Raw genomic sequence first — 20,114 nt, forward strand, 5'->3', positions numbered from 1 at the left:
AGAAATAATAGCATGAGAGGTGCAGCTGGCGGGAGTTTCCCCTCCCTTCAGTGCCTTGTTCCTAGGGAAGATCATAAATCTTAAGCAGGACATATGAGAGGATGGTTAACAAAGGTGTAGTTAGATTTTGATATAGAGAGAGATTTTGGCAGGCATCTGATTTAGCTCCTGACTTTCCTCTTCACTGGTTAGCAATAATGAAACTATATTTGAGTTTTCTTTTCCTTTGTTTGCTCTGATCAAAAAGTTTTTAGGCCAAGATTTCTTGTGGGCACTGCTTTATGTTTGACTGCATTTTGAGTTAAAATGTAAACTTCGTATTCTTGGTAAAAGTCTGAATGTTCTGGGAAGTATGCCAATTTTAAGGTGCCTTTTGTGAAATCATTATAAAAATACTAGCTTGATTTCAGTAAAGTCGCAGCAGAGTCAAAACCATCAAGGTGTCTCTGTCTGTCAATTCTTTGCCGAAACCGTGTCTTCCTGTCCAAAGCCTTGTTCTCCCGCGGACAACGGAAGCCCGACTGGGCCAGTCCGTGGAAAGAAACTATTCTTTGTCATCTGCTTAACAGTCATTACTATGATTTACAAAATAACAATAAAAAATCACAACGGCTTGTTGTCAAATGCAATCATCAACTTGCCACCCCAAGCTTGTCTAACATACTTCTACTTGCATCCACTTGGCGGGCTGCTCTTTTGTTGGAAAGCTCCCACGTAATAAAATTGGCATCCCTAACCCCCTCTCCCAATTCCAGTGTCCGCTAGTAAACTTAGGGCTTGACAGTCTCAAGAGCTCATACATGGGCATTAAGTCTAACCCCAATATTCCCACTGGTTTCAAGTCAAATCAACTAAAATCCAGCACCTAGCTTAAATTAAAAATTGTGTTGGTCATACAGCGTGGATAATACTCTCCATCCTGGGGTGCTCTGACCTAAACTGTGAGACTCAAACTTGAATCACAAAGCTCTTGCTGAGTTTTTTATAAACATACAGTACTAACATTGAGGCAGAAAAGGAAAAACTACAGGAACACAGAAAGAGAAAGCAGCCCCTCACTCAGAAGCCGAAGCTCTTTACTAGGTTTAAAGACTGCCACCACAAAAGCAAGAAATTTTATGTTAAAGTAGCAATGAAACTTGCTATGCTTTTCAAGTATGGCATTAGTACCCTCCTAGATACTGTCTGGGAATCTAACAAACAAGACTATACTTCTTTTCTCATTAAGTTATCCTAACTCAAGCAACCTCAACATGGGTTTTACCACACGGATTGTAATCTTGTTAGGTACTCTTCAGGAACCATCCTATGATCTCCCTTAAATTCCTTAGCAACCCTTCAAAGACAATGCCTTCAAAGGTCACCGTACATAACATTGCAAGGACAATGAAGTGTGACTCTTCTCCAGCTTTGCTTCGTATTGTAAAATTCTTTACCTTACAGTGTCCAAGGATCTAGTTTTGCACGAGGAAAAGTCACTCAAAACAGACTTTTTCGGCTGCCGTGGGTTTCAGCTTCGGTGACAAAGGCCATTAAAATTACCTTATGATTTGTGTAAAAATTTGAAGTGTGTTACACTACACTGTTAACTGCTCTGAGCACTCACATTTCATGGTGTTACTCCGACTGACCGCTTTTTTTCCGAATCCCTCACAAGCTGAAGAATCAGTTCACAATAACAGACACAATGCCGCAAATGCCACGCCGCGGAAACAAGCAATACTGAAAGCTCCTTCAGTAGCCCAAACCCTACCCTGCCTGTCTGCAAGATGGCTCAGAACAGAGAAGAAAGAAAGAGAGAGAGAGAGAGAGAGAGAGAGAGAGAGAGAGAGAGAGAGAGAGAGAGAGAGAGAGAGAGAGAGAGAGAGAGAAAGGACGGGAGAAGAGGGGAGGGGTGGGGAGAAGGGGAGACAAAACACTACAGATTTCATCTTTCCCGCTGATTCCTGCGGGACCAACCCAGCGGCCTTTTGACTTGTTCCACGCCAGTTCCGTCCGCGCACTTTCACGACGTCACCACGCCAGGCCTCGCGGGATCGTCCCGCCGCAGAGGCCCCTGAACATAAGTCTCGCGGAACTTGTTCCCGTCACAGGCCCGCAGCTCCGCTACCGCCCTCTTCCGCCCCGCCCCTAAGCTGCCCGTTCTCTCTCCGGTGTCCCCAGACTCCCCGCTCCGGTCCCGCAAGCACTCCTCCTTCCTCCCAGTTCCGAGCTAAAACCGGAACTGGAAGTGTGGTGGGCGGGGCCCGGCGACGGAAGGCGCTGAGGAGCCGAAGCCGGGACTCGGCAGCGGCCCGGGTCGGTCCCGCGCCACGGAGCGCCGGGCGGCGGGGCTCCGGGCTGCAGGGAGGTGCGCGCGTGCGGCCCCCCGGGCGCCGCGGGGACCATGTCGACAGCCTCCGCCGCCTCGTCCTCTTCCTCGTCTTCTGCCAGTGAGATGATCGAAGCGCCGTCGCAGGTCCTCAACTTTGAAGAGATCGACTACAAGGAGATCGAGGTGGAAGAGGTGAGCGAGGCCAAGCCCGCAGCCCCGCGACGCCTCGGATCCGGGGCGGGAGCTGCTTCCCGGGGGGCTTCATGGGCTGGTTCTGTGACTGCCCGAGGCCGTCCGTGGCCCGCCATTCAGTTATCCGTAAATAGGCTGAGCAGTTCGGCGGCTGCGGAGTTTCAGGTCGTTGGCCTTGATGTTAAAGGCCAGCGTGGGTACGTGGGCTACGAGAGGATGCTCGGGGCAAGCTGGCCAAGAACTCGTTTCATGGTGCTTTCCCTGGTCCGGGATTCTTCTTTCCTGATACCGTAGAGTAGTTCTGCCTACTCCTGGGCTAATGTAGATGAAGTTTAACTCTTTAACGTGAAAAGATGTTTCAAGTGGCACATCCTGAAGAGGCAAGTAATGATTATGGTGACAGGGATAGAACACTACACCAGAAATCATTGTTTGAAAAACCGAATAAATTAAATCTTTAGTTGGAATTTAAGAACAGACGTTTCAGAGTGTCTTCAGTACATCATCTATTTTGAAATTCACAGTGGGGTCAGAGTTCTAAGAGTCTTAATATTTACAAAATAAAAACTGTGTGTGTACCTGTATCTAAAATGCAGTTTAGAGCTCGTATAAACTTTGGTTAGAAACACTTTTGTGCAGTTACTATGAATTTGGTCGTTGTTTTTTTTGTTTGTTTGTTTGTTTTTGTTTTTTGTTTTTTTAAGCACTTTGCCTTTTCTGTACCATAATGTGGGGTTTATTGAAATCTAGACTCTGGATTGTCTTTACTTTAAAATTTTTAAAGTATTGTGTTAAGGAGTTGAAACTTGCGAGCTAATTAAAACTCAACAAGTACATTTTTACCTTAGAGGCCTTCTAAGTCATATCTTTTTATCACAAAAAATAACTTTCGAGATCACTGTTCAGTGAGAACCTGATTATCTTAGAAGCGGTGTGCTGGGAAGAGCAAGATTTGAGACAGGAAGGTTCAGTGTGAGATAAGCTGTATGACTGGTTTCCTACTACTCTGAGTGTTAGTTTCCTTAACTATAAGATGGGAGTAATTGCTACTTTAGCAGTGTGCCAAAGCCACTTAGGCAGTGTGTGCAGAAAGTCCACCATAGTGTCTGACATATTGTTAGAAAATAAAGTTCCAGACAGGAAGGTTGACCTGCTTTAAGGTCACATGCTAAAAGAAGGCCTGTTTTTGAAGAGGAGAACATTTTATGTTTTCCCCCCAGTTAAACTTAAGATAAATTCCTTTTTTCAGAAGTTGGTAGTTGATCCAGCTTTCATGGATAACATTCTTTTTTAAGACTAGAACTTGAGTGAGTCAGTATACAAGAATCGCAGTTTTTAAATAAGTGTTTACGTGTACTCTGGTGAATTGTGGTCCTTGTAGACTACAAATTGTTATATAATAATAACTTGTACTTCATGGTCTACCACATGCTTCCATGAACTTACTTGCTTTGATTTTGCAACCTTAGTTTTGCACACTACTTTTTAAAGCTTTTACATTCTTGCTTCATTGAGGCCTGCAAATAGCTAAGGGAGACAGTAATCAATTTGATGCTCTCAGCCTAAAGCTGGTGCATTTTTGAAATTTATTTCATGTTAGTGCCTAGTTTATTTTCATATTCTTGATTTAATTCAGGCCTTTCTATTGTCGAAACCATTACGTAATTTCCGTTATAGTCTGTATTTGAGCAGATTAAGCAGGTTGTTGTATAGTCAGTGATGCACCACGAGCACCCAGTAGCTATTTTTCAGCTTACATTCCACCTCTAGTTTAAATCCAAAATAGAAAATCAGGAAGATGACCCAACATGAAAACTATCTTACATGCTTTCAGTGTTTTATATGGACAAGTATATCACCTTTTAAAATAAGAAAATAATGGCTTGGGGTGTAACTCAGCATTGGAGTTCTTGCACAGCATGCTTAAGGCTCTGTCTTCAATCCCAGCACCACAAAAAGCACCATAGTAAGTTAAGAGAACTACATTGTTTATTTCTCAAATAACAATGTAAAGGATTCAGCATTGCACAAAGAGAGTTAAAAACTCTAGCTCCAGACATGATGTGAACTCATTGGTAGACAGAGATTCCTAAGACAGTGATGCTTTCCATCATTGCATTCTGAGTATTCCAGTTCTTCGCTTTCAAGTTTTAATTCTGCTGTTAAATTATATCTGTTCTCTGCCTGAGAAATCAACATGGGTACTTACTTTAAGTCATTCAGTTTTTAACCTTCTTGTACTTGAGTGAAAAGAGTTAGAACTGTAGACTGTGCATTGAAGGTGAGATGATTTTTAAAAATGTTGTTTGGTGAAAAATGTGCTAAACTAATATTTAGAAAAATAGGCACTGTATTGGTTGTGTCAGAATATATTTAGACAGGTCAGTCATTTTGGAGATGTGATTTCTGTCTTAAAGAGAGATTAGACAAAACCATTAGATGTCTATTCCAGTTGTAAAATAAAATACATTGTTTCCAACATGTTTTATATAGTGTTCTCCACAGTAAGTTTAGAAGTTCTTAGACAGTAGTCATGAACTCCCAGGAAATGTAGTTGAGTAGACAGACAAATGATATCCCATTTTTCAGATACTGACAAGGTCATAGAGTTTGGTTTGCCTTAAAAGCTGCATGTCTAAGTGAGTGGCAGAGCTCGGACTTTGAACTTTCTCGCTCATGAGTCCTTTGTCTTTCCACTAGATTTACAATGTCACTGTATTTCTCCATAATGGATCCTAATTAAAGGAACAAAGATACAAACTACTGCTCTTCCTATTAGAAGCTGGTCCTGTACATTTAACGTTTTCTTCCCTCTACAGAACAGCTGAGGTTCAATGGATGGACCCTTGGATTGCTTACATTTTCAGAATCCCAATGTCAGAGTTGTAGATCTGGTATAAAGCAGCACATAAGCCATAACTTGACAGTTGAGGGACTCACAGCAGCTCAGTAAGTAGAGATCGGATTGTAACTCCTGCCAGATAAATTCACTCTCATTGGTTTAGAATTTTATCACTAGTGAATAATTGTCTTTGTACTTGTTCCTCTCCCTTATGTGTTCTTCCTCCGACACATCACATGACTAGTTCCTTCTCACCATTCAAGTCTCACCTCAGATGTCCCTTCCTTAGGGAAGCTTTTCCCAAGCAACTTGGAACTTTTATTTCTGTTGCCTTCATGGCACTTAACTGTAATTGAATTGAGTGTTCCTCTCTGGCAAATAACATTTCTAATCCCAGTGTGTAGCACCTAGAGGTTCTCTTAGTATTTTTTGAACCAGTAAATGAAATTATCACAGCATAATTATGAAAATTAAATGCCCGTCTAATTTTTTTTTTTAGTATGTGGTAAGCCAGGGTTTATTTTGCAAAATTTGGCAAAGTCAGAATTTACCCCGGAAATGAGAGCTGGCTCTTCCCAGTCTTGATTCCCTTTTAATCCATTATAGTTAACAAATACTTATGTTTGGCAGAGGTAAAAGATACTTATTTTAGAGCCCTCCTCCTATGGCTCTCCTCTGGTCCACTGATAGGGGAGGCCCTCTTCCCCTTCTATCTGATCCTAGCCTATCAGAAAGGTTTTCTTTTTAAAGCCAGACTATATTAGGATGGGACTATGTCACTCTGACAGTGACTATAAACTATTGGGCGGCTCATAGTAGAGGAAAGCCTAAAATTTCAGGGCCTGAATAAACTGAGTCTTTGGGTTTGTCAGTGGCTAGTTAATGGATATCCCAGAAATAATCACTAAGTTCTATGTGAAACTGGTGGCCATTGATCTCAGTAGAAATCTAGAATGGCTACAATAAAGAGATGGCCGCTGAGATTATTTATGTGTCATGCATATGTAGTTTAACAGATAATCTGTGCAGTCATGTAAAGGAAAGGCTAATTAAGTGGGTCAGGTGTGGTATTCGTTGCTTTTATGTTGCTGTGATAAAATATCATGACCTAAAACAGCTTAAGGAGGAATTTATTTTGGCTTACAGGTGTGGAGAGTTAGATGTTGATGGTGAAAACATTTTATGGCAGGCTTTAAAAGACTGTAGAAGAACAAAAAACCGAAACTTCACTTTTATGTTAGCAATCCTTCTTGTCAGCAGTTCTGCTCTGTGACAGTTTATTAATAGTTATTGAAGCTCTCAATAGTTGGGGACACCATATCCGAACTAGTGAATTTACGATCTATGCTTGTTCTGTCATGTACCAGATTTCTTGCCAGAATGATGGCAGCATAGTTAGGGGTCCATTCACACAGTGCATACAACAGACTAAATTGACAGCCATAGTCACTGAGCTAAATACAATGAATTGGAGACAATTAACATAAATCATTTAATATTCAGTTAAGAACAAGAGAGAGTACAGCCATTTCCATTTGTTTAGCTGTGGCTTTTTTTTATCTTATTTGCGTGCAGAAAAGGAATAGTATTTAATACTTAAGAAATTAGGCTGCCTGTATGCATTGTCACATTTGTGTAGTTGCACCTACACAGAGGTTTGTGGAATAATCCGGAAGACAGACAACTTCCTGTGTTCTTCCTCAAGTGCCATCAACCTACTTTTAAGACAAGGAGACAGGTCAAGAGAGAAGTGTGTTGTAGTCAAGAAAGCCAGAAAAAGTGGGAGATAAGAAGAGCCATATAAACCCCTTGACATCAAACATGGAGCTACAGGATTTGGAGTTTGCCTGTTGGGTTTCTTCTGCCTTGCTGTGCTCCAGATTTCCTCACTATGCCCCCTTCTTTCCTTTTGGAAGTGTGTGTGTGTGTGTGTGTGTGTGTGTGTGTGTGTGTGTGTGTTCATACCTTTCCTTAACTCTGATTCTACGATTCCTTTACTCCTTTACAATGATTCTACAATTCCTTTACTCCTCTATTGTTCCTGACTAATCTAGAATCCTGGCTGAAGCTGTCCAGTTCTGCTCCAGGTGAGGGATGGAACTTGGCCCCCTCCAGGATTTATATTTGTATAAGCTTTGATTTGCTGATGATTTTTTTTTTTAGTTGAATATGCTTCACTTAGCTTTAGAAGATTTCTTAGTCATTTCCTTTTTACTAGTTGCAGAATTAGCTGAGTTGGTTATTTACTCTGAGGATGCCACTCTCTTTATTCCTTTTCTAATCAGGCCTCTCATCTTTTTGAGCACAAGCCAAACCTCCAACATTATATTTCCTGGAGCTCTTTTTTCCCCTCAAACTGTGCATTTTGTATTTCATTTTGCCCTGATTGCTCTTCTTCATCGTAGCTCTGCATAAGAGTGGTTACTAGTAAGTAACCACACAACTGAGTTAATACTAGACAGTGATAAAATTTCCTCTTCCAGTGACATTAGTCCAGAACACTTCAGTTTAACCTCAGGTGGATTCTTAGGACAAAGGCAAACCAGCCATATGCTTTGTCACAAGAATGGCAGTTTATACAAGAATGTGTTTATTGGGTGATAGCTTACAGTTTCAGAGGGTGAGTCCATCTTGGCAGGCTCGAGTAGCTGGGGAGCAATAGCTGAGAGTTTACATCTTATCCAGAAGTTGGAGGCAGAGAGGGTGTGAGAAAAATGGGCCTGGCATGGACTTTTGATAACTCAAAGCTACCCCTCCGCACACACGCACACATATCTCTTCTAAACAGTTCTACCAAATAGAGACCAAGCCTTCAGATCAGTGAGCCAATGGGTCTAGGCTATTCTCATTCAAACCATCACAAGTACCTACAGCTTGTGAAGGCTACTTACAGTATATCCTGAATTTGAGCAGAATCTCTGGATAGGAAGATGATTTGGGAGTATGAAGTCATGAGATTAGAGCACAAACGAGAAGGGGGACTGGGGCAAAGACAGAACCTAACTGGACAGGAAAAAAGAGTTGGTGAAGGAGACTAAGATGGAACTCTTCTTAATTGGTCTTCTAATGATTAGCATTGTGATTTCTAATTCTTGGCTATTATAGACAAACATTTCTTTCTATGTCTGTCTTGATTGTTTCTTTGAGTTCATTCCAAAAGCCAAGTTACTGTGTCAAAATAATGACACTTGTTTACATGTACCTTGATACATATTACTGTCACCTGGATCAGAGCATCTAGGGTGGTTTACTTGTGCCTGGCAGAGTAACGCTCCTGTCTGCTTGGCCTTTCAGTTGCTCTCTCAGCAAATGCCCGGTCATCCTGCATGTGGTCTTTCTACAACAAGTGGACATTTATCTCTTGATGTTGGCTTATAAGAGAAAGGAAATGGAAGCCGATAAAGCTTCTTGAGCCCTGATTTTGAAAGTTCCAGAATGTCCACTCTACAACTAATAGAAGCAATTCTTGAGAGACTTGACTGAAAGGAAGAAGCTAAAAACTCCTCAATAGAGCTATGATAAAAACAGACAAGGACAGAAAAGAGTGAGGATAGCCATCTTTGGAGGCTATCCTTTTTGTGGAAGCTTCTATTAATCCCATTCACTCTTATTTCTTTAAGGGTGGAGACCTTTTAAAAGTCCCTTCTCCACGGTTAACCTGTTGAATGTGATATTTCAAAAGGTAGATGGGTGCTAGTGGTGGCAAATTTTCTACATCTGACAGGCTTTTTCCAGTTTGATACTGTCAATTTAGCTAAAGAATAACATTCACTTTCCTCATTTCTGCTGTAAAAAACAGCAGCTGGGTATACTAGGTACTCAAGAAATGTTTTAGGAGTAAAGATATGCAGTTTGCGGTTCAGTTTTAACACTGAAGAAAGACCTTTCTTCCCGTTTGCTGCTTCTTTTGCCTTCACCTTGACTATCATTGACCATCAGAAACTCAGCTGCACTTTGCATTAAGAACTCAGTTTGAGCAGCTATTTCAGATCTCTCTCCTCCTCACAGTACCCTCCTGCCTGTGGTCAGACTTTAATTTCACTTATCTTGCTCCTTTTGCAAAATTTTTTCTGAGTCTCTTTCATGTTAAACTGGGGCCAAAGTAGCCTGGCATAGAGCCTCCTTTTGTGTGCTCCTTACCATTTTTCTTATGCCTTTGTGGCTGCCAGTGTTCGTAGAGCACATTCTATAAGGCTGTTCTGCCCCTGGTGAGCTAAGGGAGAGTGTGGGTCAGAGATGGTTGAACTGCTTTCTAGAATCTCCAGTCCTCTTCTGGAAAGGGAGGCTAGCGAGGTCTTTAAAATCTATTGTGTGACATTCTTAAGCAATTTTTTTAAAAGGTATTAGGAAAAAAATATGTATGTATTCTTATTGTATAGCTTTGGATTTCTTCCCTGCCCCACTTTCATCTAACAAAAAGTCAATTCTTGCATTTTTTTCTTTTTTACTCATAATAATACCATATAAAAAGGTGATAAATTTTTTATGATATAAAGAAACATAATTCTTTAAGCACTGGCTCTATGCTTTTAAACTGACTCCTGTGGAATTATGAGTTATTTCTATCAGATATTTCAGTAAATGTGCACAACTTTGACAACTTTCCTTTCTGTGTTATCATTTATAACCTATTACTTCACTGTGTTTATGAGGTAATTTATAACTCAAATGAAAATGGAGATTTCTTGAAGCCATGGGTTTTCAGATGTGAATGTAATCGCTTGTTTTTTGTTTTTATATTTGTCAGGCTTATTTATTTAACCATTCTGTTCTTGTCAGTTTGGGTTACTTTTTTAATGTTTTTTTTATTTTTATTTTATTTTTATTAATTATAGTTTATTTCACTTTGTATCCCAGCTGTATCTCCCTCCCTCATTCCTTCCCAATCCCACCCTCCCTCCCTCTTCTCCTATGCCCCTCCCCAAGTCTAATGATAGGGAAGGTCCTCCTCCCCTTCCATCAGGTCTCATCAGGACTAGCTTCATGGTCTTCCTCTGTGGACTGGTAAGGCCATGCTCCCTCCTCAGATGGAGGTGATCAAAGAGCCAGCCCCTGAGTTCATGTCAGAGATAGTCCCGGTTCCTATTACTGGGGAACCCTCTTGGACACTGAACTGCCATGGGCTACATTTGTGCAGGGGTTCTAGGTTATCTCCATGCATGGGCCTTGTTTGGAGTATCAATCTCAGAAAAGACCCCTGTGTCCAGATTTTTTGGTTTTGTTGCTCTCCTTGTGGAGTTCCTGTCCCCTCCAGGTCTTTCTGTCTCCTTCTTTTCATAAGATTCCCTGCAGTCTGCCCAAAGTTTGGCTATGAGTCTCAGCATATGTTTTTATACCATGCTGGGTAGAGTCTTTCAGAGGCCCTCTATGATAGACTCCTGTCCTGTTCCCTGTTTTCTCCCTCTTCCAATGTCCATCCCATTTGCCTTTCTGGATGATTTCTGAATGAAGATTGAGCATCATACCCAGAGTCCTCCTTCTTGATTAGCTTCCTTAGGTATACAGATTTTAGTATGATTATCTTATATGTCTAATATCCACTTATAAGTGAGTATATAAAAGCTAAAATGTTATGCTCAGGATGCGAGGCTAAGCACTGCACTCAGGGTCAGCCGCTTTCGACCCAGAGAAGAGCAAGTCTGATTGCATGCGGGTTGATGCCCCAGGTCCCGCCTCTGAGAAAAAGGTATCAGACGGGTCTGATGCTCTTTGGGTGGATGACACCTAAATGAACATCGGTACAAAGTCCCAATTTATTTCTAATATCAGAGATCAGACCTCTACTCTTGCCTGATGCGTCTAAAACAAAAAGGGGGAACTGTAGAGAGCTGCGTAATGCTGCGCCTTAAAGAGGGAGCTGGTTTCCGCCTTCCACCTTCCCGATGGTGAGTGCTCTCTGTCACAAACAACTCCACATTTGGCTAAGGCTGAGGATCTGGCTTGCTTCCATGTATGTGGACCTATCTGCATTGCCCATGTGGCACGCTGGGGTTGGCTACCCAGAGGCTATTTAAGCTGTGGGCTGGCTTTCCCCAGGGTCAGATGATTGTTCAAGGTTCCTGAATAAACTGCATTGGAAAAAAAAAAAAAAAAGGAGTATATACCATGTGTGTCTTTCTGCTTCTGGGATACCTCACTCAGGATGATCTTTTCTAGATCCCATCATTTGCCTGCAAATTTCATGATTTCCTTGTTTTTAATTGCTGAGTAGTATTGCATTTAGTAATTGTATAAATGTACTACAATTTCTGTATCCATTCCTCAACTGAGGGACATCTGGGTTATTTCCAGCTTCTGGCTATTACAAATAAAGCTGTACAAACATGGTTGAGCAAATGTCCTTGTTGTATACTTGAGCATCTTTTGGATATATGCCTAGGAGTGGTATAGCTGGATCTCTAGGTAGCACTATTCCTAATTTTCTGAGAAAGTGCCAGATTGATCTTTTATTTCAGATTGTTTTGTAAAATTGATTTCTCAAAGCAAAAGAGAGCTTATCATGTATTCATTTGCTCACATTTTGTTGCCATGGTTTTAACTTAAAAGCTCAGAATCAGTCATTTTATCACTAGGTAGCACTTGTGGGCAACAGATAGTCATGCATGCTCCCAACAATTATGCATGTACATAATCCACAAATACAGGTAACATTGGGGATCTGAGGTTTTTTTGAACACTAAGTACCAGTCACTTTGATGAATCTGTAGGTATATGATTGTAATGTATTGCTTTATAATCATTCATTCATAGTTAGTAATAATATTATCAATAGGTAGACTGATCTGGATGTGTCATCTTAGTTTATTATAACCATGAAGTTGAAACGTTGTAGGACCTGTTTGCTGCTGATTTCCTGAGAGAAAAATTAGTTTCTTCAGCTCCTTACACTAATTCATAACCAACTCTGAGCACTTAGTGTTTTATAATGTTCATGAAAGTGCATTATTCTATGACCCCTATAGATAAACTTAACTCTATAGATACTTGTTAGACCCTGCTGTTAAGGTTGAAGTCTGGCATTACCAGAGAGCTCCTGAGCTTGGTGCTAAAATGATGGACTCCCTTCCTCAGCTGTGTTCCCTCCTCTCCACCTGACCTGGGGAACCTCAGATCCTCTAAGGAGTTTTACATAGCCCTCAGGAAGATTACAGGCCCAATCCTTTCCTGAAGAAACATGTTCATTGTGTACCTGAGGATTCCTGGAATTACCCTCTCCGTGCTAATGAGATGCCTTGGTATCTTAGCTTCAGCCAATGACCTTTTCCAACCTCTGACTGTACCTGGAGTTTTTTCCCCACCCCACTGTCCATAGGATAATTAAGTCCTGTGTTCCTTTTCTTATGATAGGACTGCGCTGCTGTGTGGAAATGAAGTATCCCTGACACCCCTATTCCCAGTGAATCAAACACATTCACCCCCAAAACCCCTCCCACTGCCCAAGATTTATATGTTCCCTTTTTACATGAAATAAAGGATGCCACCACCATCTATTTCTCCATCTAAGGCTCCCTTCCTCCCCTAAAGAGATTCACCCTTGGAACCCCAGCCATAGGTGCCTTGGTGGCCACTGAAACCCGCTCCACCACCATGGGCCGCTGACCGCCACGGAGCACCCTCAGACTTGCATTCTAGCTGTGAACGGACCTGGCATGGGCATTTGCCCACAGTACCCTCTGCCATTAGCAAGGTAGTAGCTGAAGGGCTGCAACAATGCCGTATCAGTACCGGCTTTGGAACTCCCAAGCTGCGGCCATTCACTTGTGTGTCAACTTGGATCACTGCAGCCACCAACTCCAGCCCGTCCCTTATTGCTCCCTGGCTCAGGTTTCAGAGCTCTGAGCTCCTTTGACCCCCATGCTTCACCCTTCTCAGACCAGAAACTGACCTTCTGGAGGAGAAATGTGCACTCCTGTCCCTGAGCTTCCCTGGAAAGTGGTGGACAAGGCCTAGACTCTGAACAACAGTTACTTACTAAGTAAAATAACTTAGGAACTCTGTGGCTCACTAAGAAAAATAGAAGCATCTCTGCTTTTTTACTGCAGAGAAAAAAAGCTCAGATGCTAAATTTACCTAGCAGTCAGAGTGAGCAGGTTACCTAGCAATAAGAGTGAGTATGTAGCAGACACATTCAAATTCAAGCCAGTTCCCCAGTCTTGTTAAAGTAACTGCATGGTGAGTATGAATCATCAGTGCTGGTTTCTTGTTCTTATTGAGAACAAGACAGTGGGTTCCGAGTGCCCAGGGCTAGAAACCAGAAAATGTATACAAAAGAGCCTGGCTTCCTTGGGGCTTTGCCTAGAAGCAGTCTGGTTACCTTTAGGCTGAATATAGCCCATAGCATATGTTTATAATTATGAGCTGTAGGTTTCAGATCATGCCTCCCAGATACTTTCTTACTGTGTATTGTGGGTAAGTTGCAACCCTATGGCTGCTTACCTTTAAAACAGAAGAGGATTAAATGTGCTAATCCATGAAAAACACTCCAAACCACACCCACCTTATGGTGAACATTGAATGTGAGTATTCATACTGCTTAATATGACATATGAAATATAACTGGAGGCATGGCTAGATTGTCCGTATATTCCAGGTTACAGCTACTGCCCTAGTGTAGTGCCCCTTTTTTCCTCTATGAAGTCATCCGGTGTAGATTTTTAAAAACGACCATTTGATCACTAGCTACAGTCAACTTTGTTGTTGAGGAGTTTTATATTAATTAACTTCTCAAGTGAAGTGATCACTAAGGGACCACATAACTGATTTTTGGCGTATTAAGGGTGTCATATGTTACCTGTTGGAACCACAGACATTCTATTGTGGGGCTGCCTGCCAGTAACTGTACTCCACTGTTTGTTACCTGTGTAGACTTGAGAAATGTGCTTTATGAATAGCATAAGGAGAACATTAGCACCTTTCTTGAGGCTGTGTAAAGAGCGATGTGGGCAAAGCACTCTCTTAGTGCCCACTAGTAAAAAGTATATAAAATTGTAATGAGCGCTTAAGGAAAGGGATTTGCCACAGAATCTTTGAATACATAGAAGTTGAATACATGGGAAGTTGCAGATGGTGGTGCTTAACTAATGCCCTTCACAGTAACAATCTAATAGTTTTGATCAGACAGATACCAAGCTGATTTTCATATTTGTTTTCCAATGTTTTTTTTTCAAATACTTAGATTTTTCCAAATATTTTTAGAAATAGAGAAGCTTGACAGAGTAGTATATCCATATGATAGCCATTAGTTATAGCAATATGTCATACAGTTAATCCATATTTTTATTAGCATTTAGAAATAAGCTACTACCTATCATAAAACTCACCCATGTGGAATGTGATTTAATGGTTTTTGCGAATTTATCCAGCTGTCAGCCATCAGAGTCAACTTTCAAACCTTGGCAAGATGCCCAACACCCATTTCCATCAATTCCAGTTTTCAACCACTGATCTGCTGTGCCTACTGTCTTTAGATTTTCTCCTAGACATTTTACAAGTGAGCCTTGTAATATGTGGTATTGAGGGTCAAGGTTTGATTGTTTAATTACTTAGCATAATATTTTTGAGATTCATCCATGTTCTTGCATATATCTGTATTTGGGTTTTTTGGTTGGTTTGTTTTGTTTTGCCTAACAATATTTCATTGTACAGACAATAACATTTTGTGTTTCCTTTGTAGTGAGTGTTTTACCATATGTATTTTTAGCCTTTCTCTCTCCATTCCCTACCCTTATTTGGTTATTTGAAAGCTCCTTTTAATTTCTTAAGATATTATATGTTCGTTTTATCTTTCTTTTTTCTGAATGACTTCTCAATATATCTTGCCTTTAGTTTTCCACTGTGATTAAAATTGCTTGTGTCTTTTAGTATCTCTTTTGGTTTTGCTCTTAAAAGAAGAGGTTTATTTCAAAGATTAAAACTGCATTTCATCCTGTTTAATGAAAAATTTCTTCTTAGCAAATTCAGGTAATGGTGGTCTCTAAACCTTTGATGTGACTTAAAACTGTCTATGTCATACTGAACTGGCTCTGCTTCTAATTTGGGTTTTTATGTGTGTGTAACTCAGGTTGTTGGAAGAGGAGCTTTTGGAGTGGTTTGCAAGGCTAAGTGGAGAGCAAAGGATGTTGCTATTAAACAAATAGAAAGTGAATCTGAGAGGAAGGCTTTCATTGTGGAGGTAAGATGTCATTTCTGTCCAGTAATTCTTCAGTAGAGATGCTCTGATCTTACATTGTCTCTTAATTTTCATTTTTCTTTGTGCATGAACCTTAGCAATTTGATTGAACTAAAGGTAGTGCCTTCATAGGAATGTTTTTAATTTTTTGGTTTAAATTCTGTTTAAAAATTATTAGAGAAAAAATATATTTACATGAATCCATCCATGAATTAAAACGCAGTGATTCATAGACTTCAAATTTACTTCAAAGTATTATATTTTAATTTTGAAATGCTATTCCCTTCTGTTACCCAAAGTTAAGAATCTCTTACAATGTTTTAGAAATAATACACATTTCTAATGAAAAGCTGCTCCACACACTTAGAGATAAATAAAGGAAAAGCTTTTTACTGAAAAAGCATGACCAGCTGTGGCTAACAACCAAAGAGGAGCCAGCCTCAAATCAAAGATTTTACTAACATATATACTGTAGGCTTATACATTTCACACATGCTCTCATCCTTAAATCCCTTCTAGGTGCTGGCCCCAGGTTACATTTTGAACAATTTAAACAGAGATAGGAGAGTGTAACCCTGACCACACAGGACCAGAATTATTTTAAGTATACCAGTGTTTTTCTTTTTAATAATTGTTCTCTTCGGTCTTCTTGCCTATCTGGAGAATTATGTTTTTCTCAAGAAGAGCACGGAAGGCTTTATGATAGCCCAGGACTTAACATTGGTGTGTCCTTGAGTTGCCTGTTAGAGGCACAGGCCTAATGGCTGGTGAATCCTGGTGAACAAATATTTACATCCAGCATTGGAAATTTTGATTATCTCTAACAGGCTGGTTATTTCTTATCTTTGGGGTATTTTGTAGGCAGTGATCCCTTAACTAAATTCTACTATGTTATTTTTGTCTCCTAAGCAAATCTATTAGTTAAAAACCCTTTATAACATGTTTTATTACTTTGAGTTTCTTCTACAGGGATTTTGTGAAGGAAATCTTGTTGCTTCTCTTGTTTTATGATTTGACTCTCAGTCTGCTGAGTCAGTTTTTACTAGTCCCTAGCTTGTCAGCTTCCAAAATCATATACTGTTGTCTCATTTCAGGTACTCGTCATCATTCTCAGTTTACCCGTTGTAAACAACAATTTAAAAAATTTCACCTACTTAATGAGACTTAAAGAAAACAAGAATAAATGCTTGAATAATATGCTATGAAGTACAATGCTAAGTTTTACCAAGATGAAACATTTATGTACAATAAATATGTAATAATAAAGAGTTATGGGAAATAATCTAAAAAAGAATTAGCTAATTGTCTATGAGGATGGAAAATCCATGAATATCGACTGTAAAGAAACTGTCCGCTGGCATATGCTGAGAAAGTTAAGAGACCTGAGTGAGCTTTCCATGAACCAGTACCATGTGACTGTGTAGAAATTGAAAGTTGGGGAAAGTCAGAAAAGAAGACAAGGGAGAGAGAAAGAGCAAGATGCTGTTTTGTGAGAAAGATACATCGCAGAAATTTGAAATGTAGAACAGGGGACAAGACTACAGCCTCAATGGAATTATTGGCCCAGAGAGGAGTAAAACCAGAATTTGGAGTATCAGTTTCCCTCTCCCTCCTCCCCCCCACCCTTGTCTTCCCCAGTTTCTTCTGCACTAGAGATTGACTTGGATTTTACTGTGGGTTGAAACTAGGGCATGCTAGTCAAATGTCCCATAATAGAAAGATAACCCTCCTTGCCCTCAGACTCTGCAGTAACTGAAAGAAAGGAAATGGAATTAGAGGCAACTAGTCATGTCAAATCCTGACCATAAAATCCTCTCTGGAACTTAACTTCAAGGTCTCATATTTAAAATGGAAGTAATGGTTACCTGTCTTTCGGGGTCTAAAGAAATCCAGGAGCACATACAGAATAGGGAAATTGATCACCCATAGCTCTGTTGAAAGTAACACAGCTTCTGGTGTGGGTAACTCAGTCAGTACCGTAACTGGAATGATGCCCTGACTTTTGGCATCTAGTTTCTTTTTTTTATCCTGGCTTTTCTTAACTCCCATTATAGCACTTTATACATTGTTTAGTGATTTCTCTGTCTTCACATATTTAATTATGTCTGTGTTCCCACTTGAACTGTAGGACAGGTATCCCAGCAGGTGCTGGGGATTTTCAGTGCCTGTGACCATAGTGCTTGCTACCTGGTAAACAGAAGTTACTGAGCAATTTAAACACGTGTTCTATATGACAGTGAGACAGAATAAGTACCTCAAGAACCAGCACTTTTTAAACATCCATGATTTGTTACAGCTCCGGCAGTTGTCGCGTGTGAACCATCCTAATATTGTAAAATTGTATGGAGCCTGCTTGAATCCAGTAAGTGTCCATCTGCCTGTTGGAAACAATGTGGCAAGTGTGTGCATTTTCTATAATTTATGAAGTTGTTTTGATCTGCTCAATTGTAGCTTTACAGTAGTTACACTTCCTGCATTTTGTTTGCTTCCAGCCCTAACAAAACAGTATGTTGGTGGGGTTTTCTCAGGTACCTGTTCGCCATGGCCACACCATTTTATAAAGCTCCTTCATCTTAAGTTAATGACAATTCTCAAAACTAATTTAATTTCCAGAAAGAAAGGAAGTTGTTCTTGTAAGCTTTTAGCTTTCTTACATATGGACCCTCGTAATTCCTGGCCTACAGAGATCACCTGGCATTCCTTATGTTATGTTACCACTCGTCTTACTAACTTAGCTAACCTGGCAGTGGCCAATGAGAGGCCAACAAAAGGAAACCTCACTCTTTTCCCCTTCCTCTTTTCTGCCCTGGAACTATCCTAGTATGTAAGCAAGTAGTGGGTTCTGCTTCTTATACCGGATCCCATCTGAATAAAAGCCTCATGACGTAGTGCATGCCCTGTCTGTCTGCCCTCCTCGCCAACATTGCCCAGTAACTCACTTGTTATTGTTATAAGACTTGATGGCCTACGGCATATCTTTATTAGCACTGGTTCTCAAAAGGTTTTATAAGTATGTTTTGGTCCTCAAAGTAGAGTGATCTATTTTAGTATGGATCACAGGCAGGCACGGTAAAGGAAAAGTTTTTAGATCATAGATATCTGTCCCTTCTATCATTGTCAGTCACATGGTAGTAGCCAAAAGAATAATTTTTAGGGCAATCAGACAATTAAACTAAGTTGTCTGCAGGGAGGGCCCAACAATGTTGTCATTCCAGTTAATTCCGCCATATGTTTCCTTCAGGTATGTCTTGTGATGGAGTATGCTGAGGGAGGCTCCTTGTACAATGGTGAGTATCAGCTAAACCTGCTTTTAGCTCGTAGATTGAAGCAGTTAGAAAGCTTTTTGTTTTTTAAAGATTTATTTATTTACTATGTATACAGATCTCATTCTAGATGGTTGTGAGCCACCATGTGGTTGCTGGGAATTGAACTCAAGACCTCTGGAAAAGCAGCTGGTACTCTTAACCTCTGAGCCATCTCTCGAGCCCCCTAGAAAGCTTTTAATAAAAACTAAATTACCTGTTATTATTCACAATTTACTGTCAGAGTTCACAGAGGAAGTTATTTTATTTTTTGGTTGGTTGGTTTGGTTTGGTTTTTCATTGCTAAGGACTTCTGGCAAGAAAGCTATGACAATTACCTACACTTTTTGAACTAACAATACTTTTCATTATGTTCAAACTTTATGAAGTAACAGTTGCTTTTTAAATAGGTTTTCCCTCTGTTTCAGTTTTAACCCTTCATTTTAGAACTCCTTGGTTATACTTCATTTCACCATGTGTTATTGTTTCCTTTTTAAAACATAAAACAATTTAAAACTTACTCATTTTAAATTTGTACTGTTTTAGTAACTTTCCTGTTGTTGTGACCATGACCAAGGCAACATATTTAAGAAAGTGTTGAATTGGGCTTACAGTTTCAAAGGATGGAGCTTTGTGGCAGCAAGCATGTTAGCTGGAACAGTTGAGAGCTTACATCTTTATCCAAAAGCAGAAGCAGAGAGCACCCTGGGCATGGCTGGATCTTGAAATCGCAAAGCCTACCCCCATGGGCATCCTTTCTCTAGCAAGGCCACTCTTGCCAATCCTTTCCAAAGAGTTCCATCATATGGGAGCCAGATTTTCACACATACAGGTCTGTGTGCCATTCTCATTCAAACCACAGCAGTTATCATGAAAAAAAACTTTTGTGCTGCCATTACCTTTGTGGAACAAAGCTCTCACCTTAAAAATACCAACCTCATGTATATGTATATGTGTATACTTTAAGCTTTATAAAATAGATGGCCTCTACTTGTACCTTATTTTATGTATACATTTAGTTGTACTCACTGCTATCTATACTTCTTTGTTAGTTTGTGTATAGTGCTCTCATTTTATTTGAGAGAACTGCTAGTTTTTTAGCTACAATAGAAAATACAGTTGTAAACACCTGATGTGGCCATCTGTTTTACTCTTTCTCTATTCCACCCTCATAATGAATAGGGTTGCTTATAATTTATGTCATGTGAAAGATATTAGTAATTTTTAAAAGTATGATAGTATTATTAATTTTATTTGAACCATATGGGGAGCTATCTTTTTTCTTTTTAATCCAGA

The 20,114-nt window shown here is 40.1% G+C and overlaps 1 protein-coding gene across 2 annotated transcripts in view; it reads left to right on the forward strand.

Annotated features, from left to right (window-relative positions):
- The first annotated feature begins 2,132 nt into the window (after nucleotides 1-2,132).
- The window catches only part of Map3k7 (mitogen-activated protein kinase kinase kinase 7), a 57,583-nt gene continuing 39,601 nt past the window's right edge, over nucleotides 2,133-20,114 (forward strand). The window contains exons 1-4 of one of the 2 annotated variants that reach the window (XM_060373409.1): nucleotides 2,133-2,506; nucleotides 15,409-15,519; nucleotides 17,813-17,878; nucleotides 18,758-18,803. In XM_060373409.1, coding sequence (XP_060229392.1) covers nucleotides 2,387-2,506; nucleotides 15,409-15,519; nucleotides 17,813-17,878; nucleotides 18,758-18,803 — 343 coding nt within the window. In that variant the 5' untranslated portion in view covers nucleotides 2,133-2,386. The remainder of the gene's footprint in view (nucleotides 2,507-15,408; nucleotides 15,520-17,812; nucleotides 17,879-18,757; nucleotides 18,804-20,114) is intronic. The other variant, XM_060373410.1, reaches the window with a different exon arrangement.

Source organism: Meriones unguiculatus, chromosome 20, assembly GCF_030254825.1.
Source record: "Meriones unguiculatus strain TT.TT164.6M chromosome 20, Bangor_MerUng_6.1, whole genome shotgun sequence".
In the NCBI taxonomy this organism is placed as follows: Eukaryota; Metazoa; Chordata; class Mammalia; order Rodentia; family Muridae; genus Meriones; species Meriones unguiculatus.